Source organism: Lolium rigidum, chromosome 2, assembly GCF_022539505.1.
Source record: "Lolium rigidum isolate FL_2022 chromosome 2, APGP_CSIRO_Lrig_0.1, whole genome shotgun sequence".
Taxonomy (NCBI): Eukaryota; Viridiplantae; Streptophyta; class Magnoliopsida; order Poales; family Poaceae; genus Lolium; species Lolium rigidum.
Genome location: NC_061509.1, coordinates 103373641 through 103387619, shown reverse-complemented (window position 1 = coordinate 103387619; position 13979 = coordinate 103373641). Strand labels below are relative to the sequence as shown.

The window sequence follows — 13979 nt, the reverse complement described above, 5'->3', positions numbered from 1 at the left end:
CGTAAACATTAAATACGAGCCTCGATCGGCTCTTAGGTTATCCCGTGAATCGGCTCAAAGAGCCGATCCACCCATGATTCGTACGAGGTGTACGAATATATGGTGGTCCTGCTTGATCAAGATAAAGCTAAAACGATCTACGACGATTTAGGGTTTTCACCGCATAATCGGATCATCCTACTCACGATTGGGCCTCGCGCTCGCGTACGGTGATCGTAAGCCGATCCTAGACGGGGCCTAAAAACCAACACGAGGTTGATCCCCGGAACATCCTGTCTAGGGCTAGCAAACTACACCCTACACGCCGCCGGATCCTCCAACCCTTTGTAAGGCCTAACTATTGCGGATATTAAACTAATCCTTGAAGAACAAGGAGCAACCGTAACGGATCGGATCTACTAAACAATGATCAAGCGGGTGCCGCCCCTACACCTAAGATAGGTGTAAGGGCGGCTAGATGTATAAGGGTTGCACTACGACATCATATGATACGAAGAACAATGCTAACCCTAACACATCTAAGATAACTACGTTGCTCGCCATAAAAAAGGCTTCAACGCGAGCAACGCATGAACAACGTAATAAGCCTACGCTGCCTAGATCGCAAGATGCGATCTAGGCAGCATAGTGCTTACCAGGAAAAACCCTCGAGACGAAGAAGTTGGCGATGCGCCGAGATTGATTTGTGTTGAACGTTGGTTGTTGTTTATTTCATAAACCCTAGATACATATTTATAGTCCGTAGACTTTCTAACGTGGGAATAATCCCAACCGTGCACGAGGCAAACTCTAACTAACCGACACGTAATCTACTATGTTACGTATACAAGGGCAAACTAGCCCAAACTTTGCATATAAGGCCGATTCACGTATCTCTTCTGTAAATAATCTTCAAGCCCATCTTGATCGCGGCCCACCTATAACTCGGTCAAATTCTGGTGATAACACATGCCCCCCTGGTTTTGGAAATGACATTTCCAAAATCATTATGCCTTTCCTTCGTCGGGTCATGTCGTGGCAGAGCAGAAACCGCCGTAGAATCCTTCATCATGATGCCTTGCCCCTTCCACTTCTCCACGTGGCCTGCGAAATTTTTCTGTTGGGCACCACTTCCTCGGAAACTGCTGTAGCATTGAATCTTCACTGCACCCTTTATTTAACCGCGTCGAACAGTTCGTCCTTTCACCCTCCTGCTCCGTACTAGCCATCGGCAAAGCGCCCCCATTCCTCCATAACCATGTCTTCTTCCTCCTCCTTCTCCTCAAACCTCTCCGATGCTTGTAGATTACTGGACCGGATGAGATTCGGTCGTCGCCCTATTTCAGCCTATGCGGCTTCACAAGGGTGTGCCACGTAGCTTTGCTATCAATTGACATTATAGGAGATGCGTGTTTCAATTTTCATAGTGAATACAGTGGCGGAGAATATCATGGTGATTGAGGTCCGAGGCCTAATAATGGTGGATAAAATCTTCGAGGCGATGAGAACTTTGCTTGGTAATTTCTATCATGTGGCAGCGACATCGGCAAGTGGGGGAAGATCTATAACGAGACGGAAGGAGCAAAGGACATTATACAACACATGTGAGATCTATAAACTACTACGCATGTTCTATTTCGTTTGACGATGTACTAGGAAGATCCTTTGATCTTCGTCAACGTACACACGTTTTTTCGAATAAAAATCATGACCAGATTATAAATAAAGAAAAGAAAAATCCAAAATCCAAATTCCGACATGACATGTAACGATGAAAGGCACATGCTTTCCACGCCGACGCGGCTTTCCCAAATCCGCCCTTCTACTTACCCTTTATTAGTATATAAGCACCTCCCTTCCTTCTTCCACCTTCCTCCTCCTTCCCCTCTCCTCGGCTCTTCTCGTGGGAGCCTCCGCCGGCTAGGGTTACGGGCCCACCCGCCCCTCGCTCCCTCCCTTTCCCGAGGCGGCGGAGCGCATGGCCGGCCGCGACGCGTCCACGGCGGCTGCAGCGGCGGGGGAGGCGGAGATGGACCCGGACTTCGCGGCCGGGGACGGGGGGCCCAGCTTCGAATTCGCGTTTAATTCGGTCAACTTCTCCGACAGGGTGCTGCGGATAGAGGTCGTCGCCAGCGACGACGCGCCCGGCTCCAGCGACGACGTTGGCGGGGGATCCCTCGCCGATTGGGCGCGCCACCGCAAGCGCCGTCGGGAGGAGCTCCTCAAGGAGAAAGGTAATCCTATTATTATTCTGGTGTCAGTTCACCCGCGCGATTGGATTATGGATTTGCGATTTACGGCCTATTTTCGTAATTTTCCTGTCAATTTTGTTATTCTACCTAGCCGCCGACCCTTTCTCTTGAGATTTGTGTGGGAAGGGAGAAGCCATACAAGAGAATTCATATATACTGTATACTATTATGTGCCACTGAAAATTTTCGCGGCTGAATCGGAATCAAATTAATTCAGTATACAGATAGCAATTTTATTCTATATACATGTGCAATTAGAATGCAGCAAATCTGTAGACACATATTTGTTTGACAGAGAATGTAGGATGAGAGAGAGAGATAGGTTGCTGGCTGGTACATGGCCAAGGATGGCATCTCCATAATCCTCTTGGGGTGTGTCTGTTGGAAGTGAGGCATTTCGGTGCTAGGTCATTAAATGTAGACCATTGGGTATTGACACGGTACAACGTGATCCACATGTTCGCCATGTGTTTTGTGATGCTCAATGGCTTATCTTCCTTATACAGTTATCTCACATATGATAATGTAGCGATTGTTCTTCAGCTTAATTACCGTATTTATGTAAAATGTGACAATTCTCTTCGTCATATTGCTAGTTCAATTTGCATCTGCAGAATTTGCAACACACATGTCAGACCAGACAAATTGCAATGAAGTCGAAGCAGAAGAATGTGATGCATATGAAGAAAACCAAGAGGAACCTGTAGCAATGATAGAAGAAGAAGAATCTCCACCTAGCGTTGGTCAAGATGGTATGGCAGCTGAAAGTTGTACTCCTTACCTTTTATAATGATTTTTAAACTGAAGTCCTGATGTATGAATATTGATCAGAATTTGTCATATAAAGTGTGTTAGCCATATGAAGGGAATTCTAGTTAGCCTATCATGAAAGCTTTATTAGTATGAAAATCTGGATTTCCATACCGAATTATTTTTCTTTTGGGTTAGATTAATTTTAGTGATTGAGATACCAGATAATTTCAGAAACAATCTTTTTTTTTGTATGATCCACATCAAATCTACCAACTGATTACCTACAAAATTGTTATCATCAAATGTGTATGTGCGTGTAGAAACTGTTTCATGACCTCGTTAGACACATGAAGGGAATTCTAGTTAGCCTATCATGGAAGCTTTATTAGTACAGTAGGAAAATCTGGATTTCCATACTGAATTATTTTTCTTTTGGGTTAGATTAGATTTAGTGATTGAGATACCAGGTAATTTCAGAAACGATCTTTTTTTTTTTTTGCATGATCCACATCAAATCTACCAATTGATTACCTAGAAATATTGTTATACCACAGTACTGAATGTATTATCTAAAGGTTCACAACAAATAGGAAAAACAGATTATTATCATCAAATGTGTATCTGCGTGTAGAAACTGTTTCATAACCTTGTTAGGAAAATGATGATGTGATCAAGTATGATCATTTAAATGTTTGGACATTAGAAGGGGCTCCCCAGAACCCTCTGCAATCCTGTTCTCATGACATATCTAACGTCAACATGACTGCTTTCCTTTTTGTTCCATTTCTATCTCCTTTTTGTTCTTTTATTGAAACGCTTAAGGTCAATATTATTGGTCTTGATACCACTTTTAAGTATTATTATGAATGATCTCTGGTCGGTCAATACCAGTAATTCTGTACTGGCGCAATCCTTTGATCAACTAGTTAGCCCATGTGTATGACTTTTGAGATGCCAATCTTTGCAAGATAACCACACTCTTTGTTAACCCCATGCTATTGGATGCTTGCGTGACATGGGAGTACTAATTAATTACAATACAATTTAATACTTGGTGTGGGCCTTGTTTCTTGAATGATTTATGTGGAATCCTGATAGGATCCCTGGGCTAACATCGATGTTACTTTAATCAGTAAGCTACACTCTTGTCTAGATTGATGGATGCAGTTTAATGAGTTGTTTTTTTTTGTAATGATTTTCTTATCTTTTCTCGTATTTCTAGGCCTCTTGTTTCAGAAAAAGAAATTCTAGGCCTCTTTGATTCATATGATTTCCAACAACAGGAATAGGAAAGACACGGGAGTTGGATGTCATGACATATTGTTTACCGCAAGAATTGAGAGCACAGTAATAACTACACAATAGAAGTCGTTTGTTGCATCGTAGGAGTAAACATATAAATTTCTTCAGGGATAGGTGCATGCCATAGTTTTCGTAGGCAAAAGGGAAATTTCCAAGAAGTTCGATTCTGTGGAAACTTTTCTTTGGAATAGAGTGGGAAGTGATTCATTAGATAAGTTCTTAAGGACTCTAATCCTAGAAACCAAACAAGGTCTATAGGAAAAGATCCTAATGATTAAGACCCTAAAATTTCCTTTGAATTAAACCTGTGTTGGTAAAGATAAATATGCACATCGAAAAGAACAAAGTGTTACAAGTATATTTTTTAATAGTAAAAAAGTTGTCTAGTTACTGTGTTCTCTGCCTTCGGCTCTGGTTTTCGTGTTTCTCTCTCTGATCTTCGTATTGTGCAGGTGATGAAGGACAAAGTATTGACTCTTCTTGGACCGTCGTGAGCACACCAGTTTTACGAGTAAATACTATTTATATCAGTTCAGCTATTCTTGCTGCAAAAAGTCAGTTCTTTTTCAAGGTAATTCTGATAACCTTCTAAATTGTGCTGATTATGTAATCAGTTTACTTAGTCTAATATGCTTTATACTTCTTAGCTTTTCTCAAATGGCATGAAAGAATCAGATCAGAGGCACGCAACACTTAGGATTACTGATTCAGGTAATATGACAGCTCATTTCAACTCATTCTTCCTCTTCCTATAGGTTATCCAGATTAGGTACTGCAGTTGCATTATTATTTTCATTAGTGTAAATAATAAGTACAATTAACTATAGCAAAAAAGAGTAAGTGATATCAAAGGACTGCCAGTACCAAATACTGCTATGTGCCACAGATCATTCGTCGTACTTTCTTTGTTACTACGTACTTAATGAAATTGTGGCAGAAACTTTAAAATATGATCCTTTTTTTATTGAACTGTTCTGTTGAACCTTATGACTGATTGTTTTCATTCTACTTTGATCAGAGGAAAGTGCCCTCATGGAGCTTTTAAGCTTTATGTACAGTGGGAAGCTGACAACAACTGAGCCCACTCTTCTGCTTGATATATTGATGGCCGCTGACAAATTTGAGGTTGTTTCTTGCATGAGGCACTGCAGCCAGTTGCTAACAAGCTTGCCTATGACCCCAGAATCTGCGCTACTCTATCTAGATCTCCCATGTTCCATTTCAATGGCAACTGCAGTTCAGCCTCTGACAGATGCAGCCAAGGAATTTCTTGCCAATAAATACAAGGATTTGACTAAGTGAGTGATTTCCAGCAGATTGAGCTACCTTTTCCTCTCTTTCTTTTTCATGGAAAGTGTAGACATTATTGTCGGAGAGTCAATATCAAGGGCACTCAAGGTATGATTTGTCTGATTTCAGGTCCCAAGATGAAGTGATGAATATCCCTCTTGCCGGGGTTGAAGCCATCTTGTCAAGTAATGACCTGCAGGTGGCATCTGAAGATGCCATCTACGACTTCCTGCTCAGGTGGGCCCGTGCACAATATCCCAAATCAGAGGAAAGACGGGAGATCTTGAGTTCTCGCTTGCTTCCTCTAGTGCGTTTCAGTCATATGACATGCAGAAAACTGCGGAAGGTCCTGACATGCACTGATATAGACCATGAGCAAGCAACAAAATGCGTCACGGAGGCGCTTCTGTACAAAGCTGACGCCCCTCACCGGCAGCGTGCCCTTGCAGCAGATACGATGACGTCTCAGAAATTTGCGGAGCGAGCTTACAAGTACAGACCTCTGAAAGTGGTCGAGTTTGATCGACCCTACCCACAGTGTATAGCATACCTGGATCTAAAGCGCGACGAGTGCTCTCGGCTCTTCCCGTCAGGACGGATATACTCGCAGGCGTTCCATCTCGCAGGACAGGGCTTTTTCCTCTCAGCCCACTGCAACATGGAGCAACAGAGTACGTTCTACTGCTTTGGGCTCTTCTTGGGAATGCAAGAGAAGGGTTCGATGAGCGTGACAGTAGATTACGAGTTTGCTGCGAGGACAAGACCGTCGGGGGAGTTTGTGAGCAAGTACAAGGGAAACTACACCTTCACGGGCGGCAAGGCAGTTGGATACAGGAACCTCTTTGCGATCCCGTGGTCGACCTTCATGGCTGATGACAGCCTCTTCTTCATCGATGGCATGTTGCATCTGAGAGCTGAGTTGACGATAAAGCAGCCCTCGGCATGATGCAGTAGCCGCCTGATGTGCCTCTGCTCAGTTCCAGTTTTCGTGGTGGGTATTAGTGCGGAAAATGTTATGTGCTGCAGATATCCTCTTGTTTCCTCCATGCGCTTAATACTTTTGTTGATAGACAGTTTGGTAATGACAAGTTAAAAAGGCTGTAAGCCCTGTTGCCTTCAATTCGAAGGCTATATGTTTCTGTGTCAAGATATTGTGAAGATCTATACCGGCTGGTCGGTTGGAGATATAGGACGTGCAACTGAAATGACAAACCTGATCGACGACAGTGCTAGTCTCTGTCTGGCAAGAACCTTTGTTGATTTTCCCCCCACTTAAAATTTGCGACAATAGTCTGGAGTTTTGTTCAGTCATTCAGACTAGACTTAGATGGTACACTTCATTTTGACCAAATAAGTTGGCTGATACAAATTTAATGTCCATATTAATAAGTTGGGTGATGTATAATGGTACTCTGGTACGCTAGCCAAGCTGAGGATAAAATTTAAACCCAAAAAGCTCGTCAACATTAAATCGGTGCCTCCAGCTGGGGTGGCCACGATTCTAGCTTCAGTTTAGCTGAATTTTCTTCATCTTGCAAGCTGATAAGCCTAGGATCTCATTTATCGCATGGATTTGGACCGAACACAGGCAGACAAGCTGACAAACCTGACTCGCAGACTCAATCCTCATTTTTGTTGACACGAGGAGCATATCCAGCCGCGTTTTTCAGATAAATTTGGGACGCGTCAGACGTTTAATTGCTTCTACCAGCGCGTCTCAAAGCTCTTTCTTATCCAGCGCGGCTCAATACGGTGCAAAGCCTCGAGTCCATCCCTGCTACACATGGATGTTGTGGGGGCGCTAGATGGAACCAAAACCCGTGTCGTGTAGCAGGCCAGCCTCACCAACGACACGAACCGACACGGTGTAGCTTTGCCTTAATGGCGACGCTGGTTTCCATGGCGTCGCAGGCGAGACGTCCCGTTGATGATGCGCTTTCTCTATGCATCGTCGCCGCCCGCCTTCCCGTGCCTTCTCTCCGCCTCTTTCCGCGCTTCCTCTCCGCCTCTTCCCTCGCCACCACTGGCTATAAAAGGCCGCATCCGGTCGCTATCGCCACCGCAGGCGCCGGCAATCCTCCTCCCACCTCCACGAAAGCATGCGTTGTCGCCTAGCCACCACCTTCGCAATGATGAGCCGCGTTGACGGTGGCTGGGCACCTTCACCACCGCCTCCACCTCCCCCGGTCGACATCTTCGAGTTCAACTATGCAGACAAGGAGGAAGAGGACATCGAGGAGGACCCGGAAGAGGAGGAGCTTCACGCGCAGTCCATGGCTGACGCAAAGGAGGAGGTGCTTGATGCGGTGTTCATGGTTGACCTGGGGGAGGAGGCGGCGGAGGAGGAAGCGGCCCACGCGGCGTTCGACGCGGAGCAGCAATGGCAATGGAAGGCACCAGCCGTGAAGGAGGAGGGAGCGACGACGACCTCGACTGCATTGACGACGAGCCTGACCCGGAGGATAAGGTGGCAGAGCAGAGGGCCATCCTCGCGTCCTTCGAGTTGCTGAAGCAGACCAAGGACGACACTCGCGCGTGCGGGGAAGCCAACGAGGAGCAGCGGTGCCGCACCATCGACATCTCCATCCAACGTGGGCCGATAGAGGAGACGGGCTGCCGCTTCTTCGCGGAGGAGCAACATCGACTCCTCGAGGACACGGCGGAACACCGATCTCTTTTCGCGGGGCTCCGGAGGATACGACGTCTCCAGGAGTGGAGGAGGGAGGGAGGCGACAACAGGGCGGGACCGTCGAGCGCCCCGAAGGACGGCGAGTAGGTTAGGGTAGATGAACTGGTAGTTTTCATTCGAAGTTGTAAAATAAAATCAAATTTGAACGAAAACTTTTATTTTCGTTTTTTTGGAGCATCGTTTGGAGGCCGCTACAAGAACTGCGGCATCATCTCCCAAACGCTTAATTTGACGTTTTTTTCAAACGTTGATCGGCGGACGTGACTGGAGACATTCTGATCTTTTTTTTTTCTATTCAAGTAAGACGGATATGGCATATTTGACTAGGAAGCAAGTAGAGAAAGCAAGTCCCTCCATAGTCCATGACAGCTACCAGTCTTGTTTAGCGAGTCTCCTTCGGGAAATTCAATTCGGCTCCCGGGTGCAAATGATCCCTCTATCAAAAAATTATATTTCGAAATATCGAAAAATTTTGACAAAAAATTCTACATGTACATCTTCACAATATACGTACGTTCGTCAAGTTTCGCGACGAACCAATATGTTTTGTGGTCTGTGTAAAAAAGAGAAAATTTATCTCCTGAGAAGCCTTATTTTCAGCATTGAATTTTGTCTTTTTTACACACGTCACACGACAAGTCGGATTTTTATGAAACAACTTTGTGAGCGCGTAGCACGTGAAGATGTACGTTCGAATTTTTCGTTACAATTTTTTGAAATTTCAAAATGTATGTAACATGCATTTTAAAATAAAGGGAGCATATGCTCCCATGTGCCAAAACACCATTCCCGTCTCCTTCCTTCTTTACTGAGTAAGAGCATCTCCACCGGCGCCTCCGACCCCGATAGCTTTTTAGGGATCGGGAGCGAAAATGGGCTCGCACCAGCGCGTTCCAAATGGCGCCGGCAAATTTTCGAGCCCAATAGAATCGCCGGCAACCCCGTGCTGGCCCCTTCGCCGATGGCACGAATCAGGCGCGCCGGCGCCTCGCGAGGCTGAAAATTTTGAACGTGGGAGCCGCATGTCAGCCATACATCCCAAAAGTCGACGCCAGCGGAGAGTGGCGGGGCCGACGTATCAGCGGCTCATTCAATTTTAACCTAACCATCGCCTACCTCGCGACGGGAGTTATTGGGGCGCAGCGGCGGTGCAGTTTCCGCAGACGCGCAGCGAACAGTCCCATCGCGTGCGCCTTGCTCTTCGTGCCGTCGTTAATGAGTGCCACCGCTCCCCCGCCTCCCTCCGGCCTATAAAAAGGGCCGCCTCTCATCGTCTCTCTCACACACAAACCATAGCGCGTCTCTTCCAAACCCTAGCCGCCACCATCTGAAAAGACGATGCCATGTCTGGTCGAGGCCGAGGTTGCGGCCGTGGTCGTGGCCGTGGCCGCGGCAGAGGTGCACGCACGCCATCGCCTGCGACGCCGTTGTCTTCATCGTCGGACATGGACGAGGAGGGGCCCGTGCTGTTCGAGTTCGTTCTCATCCTCAAGTGCGACCCACGCGGCATCCAGAGGCTGCCGGACACCTTCGCCGACTTCGTCGCCGGCGACGAGCGCCCGGGCACGCTGCATCTGCGGGAAACTGCGTGCGGCTACTACCGATGGATCGTGGATGTGATCTACGACGCGCGCGACAAGATGTACCTCCACATCGGCTGGGAGAAGTTCGTGCGCCACCACCACCTCCAAGCCGGCTTCGTGCTCGTGTTCTCCTACTTTGGCGACATGGACATGAGCGTCAAGGTGTTCGACGAGACGCGTAGCCGCCACCACTACCACGGCGACAACGCCGAGGAGGACGACGACTGAGTGTTGTTTCTTCACAGCAAATATCAGCACACATGTTTTCGGATGTTCTTCCCCGAAAGAACCAACATGGGCACCCTCACCAGTTGGATTTTCCAGTTTGGGTGACTGGATGTGCCCTCGAGTGTTCTTTCTTGGCAGGGAACACACGAAAACTGCGATGACCAGCCTAGTTAGGTTTAGTTTTTTTTTGCAATATTTTATATTTGTGTCAACCATGGTTCAAACTATGTATTAGTTTGTGGAAAATCATATTCCAAACTATATCTTCATGTAAACCACGTTTCCAATTATATATTAGTTTGTGGAATAAAATATTTCTTATTTAATTATCTATGCATTTATTTATGATTTTAATTCAAAAAATCTATCGGGATCGCCGTTTTGGGAGCGCCGGTGTGGGAACAGCTTCCCCAAATAAAAGATGCAGTGCCGGTGTCCCTCAAACAGAGGTGCCGGCGCTCCTACCGGAGGGTTGCCGGTGGAGATGCTCTAAGGTTCCCGGGTGCCTATGCGATTATTTTCTAGACGCAGAATCAGACGTTGTGAGAGACACACGCGTGTGTAGGCGTCGAGGACTCCACCTCCACGAGACAAGGACCGTGCAGCATCCTACGTCCCTACCCCAGACGAACGAACAAACAAACACTGATAGGGAATGCGAACCGCGGCGAGGGGTGTGGCTAGCTGGGTGGTCACCGTCGGCAGAGCAGGGAGACGACGACGACGATGGCCGACGCCCCAACCGCGCGCGGCGTGCCCCTAATAGCGAGGCGCCATCCTCCCCGTCTTCAGAAACAGCCGATTTTCCGTGCTGTTTTTTCTTTGCTGCGATGATGGGTGGGTGGGCAGCCGTTGCTTGTCACTGTCCCCCGGATCCGATCCCTCTTTGTCGGTGTGATGGGTCTGCTGTTTCTTTGCTCACGACCTACTTGATTCGCGCTCGTACTATTTTAAAAGGTGTGAGGCTAATTTTCAGTCACTGAGAATTTAGCTATACTTAAGTGATAAGTATCAAATCTTACTTGCAAACTGTTGTAACTTATGAGTTGCACGAAAGCCACCGCTTCAAAAAGGCCATAGGAGTAAGAAAAACCTTGAAACTGGTTGGCTGGGTGACTGGGTCCTGGCCTCCTGGGTGATGGATCTGTTATTCAGTTGTTTCATGATGTGGTAGTCTAGTTGTGTTTCATGATGTAGTAGTCTGCGATAGATTGGACGACGAATCGGTTTAGTCTGCTCCCCGTTTTCGCCGATATATAGTCTTGGCGTTCCTCAATGGGAGTCTACGGAGCGCAGCTTTCATGCCAAAAGTTTTTTGTTTGACGTCCAATAGTTGGACTAGGCGACACTAGTGTACTAGGAGCATTGCTTATGTTTTTGGCAACTTCAAGCACCTTTTGGTTTAGTCTTCAACTGTTGGGCCTCCTGGAGACATAGCTTATGTTTTTGGCCTTACGGTTGAACCTGATGAGATCCTTCGAGGTGACGCTTTTATGTGTCGGCAACCTCCGTGTTATTGTTCATGTGCCAGCGTGCCGACGGAATGTTGCTCCCATGTATGCTTGTAGCAGATTTGATCACAACAGGATAATGCAACTTGTGTTCTTGTTTGTAATTATGTTGGTTTTCTCGTGTTCAACAACTTATATAACGAGATATTGTCGCCGGAGTAAAATAATAGGGAGTATCATCAGTAACACTGTTGCAACAATGATTATTAGGGATGTGTAGGAGGATATTATAGCGAATACCAGTAATACCATTGTGCATTGATATAATTGACGCTTCACGTCTTTTAAATAGGTCCAGTGGTCGCCTCCAGATTTCTATGTTAGGAAGGCATCGAGAAAGGAGCTGTAAAAAAAAGGCATGGAGAAAGGCTTGGCATGCTCAAGTTGTACGTGATTTCTTTTATCGACAACATTTCTTGCGACCAATTTCAAGATACTGAATGGACTACATGACCATATGTGGCTTTTATAAGTTTTCGTACCTTAAGGAATGAACGAAGCCATCCTTCTTTTAGATAAAGGGAATATATTAATATTAAAAGATACCAATTACACCTAGCCTCTGCAACAACGCCCCACCCTAATGGCAGTACGGATGCACACAACTAAAAAAGAGTAAAGAAAACTAGGAAATAAAAGTCCCGCTACAGCATTCTAGACCTAGCAACAGCAATACAACCACCACCATGACAACACCTGAAGTACAGACTCTCCAAAAGCGACGCCTCCAAGAAAGAAACAGTGCACCAGCACCGTCGTCGCCCGATCAAAGGTCTTAGGTTTTCACCCTGAAGATAGTGCTCACTCTCAAAACAATGCCTCCAACAAGAACATTTCCAGGCACAACCAGTTAAGGCCAGACATTGGGTTTTCACCCTGAGAGGTAAGACTCTGAACTTCTCCGGTGTTGCCGCCCCCATATGCATACCACTGCCGCAGAGCCCGGAAGGCCAAGCAGATCCCTCAGCATCACTGAGACTCGAACCTCCTTTAGCCAGTCCACCAATCCGGCATTCATGATATTTCTTCTTCTGACTTCACCATGGACCAAAAAGTCACTTGATGTCAACACAGAATAAAGTTTCGCGCCGCTCCCTCCGGAACCAAATGGTCGGAATAAAAACATGGGTGCGCGCGACCGAATACCACCCGATCTAGCAAACTGCAAGCAAAAGTTGCACTGTTCCATTCGCCAGCGGAGCTTTCCGGAACTCATCTCTCCAGCCAGATCAAAGCAAACTGGCCTCCGAAAGATCTTCATCCTCGCATGCGAGAAACCCGAGGACCGCCACAAAAAACAAAGCAAGATCAGCAACCCCCACGCCGCCAATCCCTCCCGCCGGATCACCAAGGAAGAGGACAGCGACGCAGATCATGCGTACCGCCACCGAACCGTTACCGGGGGCGGAGGCCGCCACCGCTCCACTGAATCCTCCATGGCTATCGACGGAGAGCCTCAGGCCCCAGCCAATTAGCCATGCCGCCCGGCTTCCACCACAAGCGCTACATCACCTCCCATGGAACGCCGCCGCGGAAACCCTCTTCTCCCACTCGTCGATTCGACGGAGGGGGTGTCGCCACCACCGCCATAGCCAGGCTAGGACCGGGGCCAGGGGCGAGGCCAGCGCCGGGGTCGGGGCCGTGGCCGGCAGCGGCAGTGCCTGAGGGCGACTGGCGGCAGGTGGCTGTGGGGCGCGGGGGAGGAGGAGCCTCCGCCGTCGCCCGGGAGGGGAGCGGGAGAGGGAGGCGGTGGGTACATTGGTAAATTTTATTCACTACTCTATAACGGATTAGGAGAGTAAGAGTTTATTTTTTGATAAAGAAAATATATTAATATCGATAGATACCAATTACATCCAGACTCTGCAACAAAGCAATACCCTAATGGTAGTACAGATGCACATAGCCAAAAAAGAAAAGAAAACTAAGAAAAAAAAGTCTCGCTACGGAACTCCAGTCCTAGCAACAACAACATAACCACCACCAAGACAACACCTGAAATCCATGCTCTCCACCAGCAACGCCTCCAACAAGGAAACGGTGCACAAGCGTTGCCGTCACCCGATCAGAAGATCTTAGGTTTTCACCCTGGAGATATTTCTCGCTCTTAAAACAATGTCTTCAACAAAACCATTGCCGGGCACAACCAATTAAGGTAGGACTCTGAACTTCATCCGTGTTGCTGCCTACTTGCATACTGCTGTTACAAGACCCAGAAAACTAAGCAAATCCCTCAACAACACCACAACTCGATCCTCCACTACTAGTCCTCCAATCCGGCCTTCAAGAAATTCTCCGTCTCTAATACGCCATGGACCAGCATGTCATCTGTTTGCAATACAGAACAGAGCTTCGCATCGCTCCCTTCGGAACTAAACGATCAGAATAATAG

At 47.0% G+C, this 13979-nt stretch overlaps 1 protein-coding gene across 1 annotated transcript; it reads left to right on the top strand.

The window, feature by feature from the left end:
- The first annotated feature begins 1993 nt into the window (after positions 1-1993).
- Positions 1994-6709, top strand: LOC124692186 (BTB/POZ domain-containing protein POB1-like). Its single transcript, XM_047225509.1, has 6 exons — positions 1994-2213; positions 2846-2983; positions 4739-4857; positions 4934-4997; positions 5305-5584; positions 5706-6709. Exons 1-6 carry the CDS (start codon positions 2009-2011, stop codon positions 6520-6522), a joined length of 1623 nt encoding a protein of 540 aa, XP_047081465.1. The 5' UTR covers positions 1994-2008; the 3' UTR covers positions 6523-6709.
- The last annotated feature ends 7270 nt before the right edge of the window (positions 6710-13979 follow it).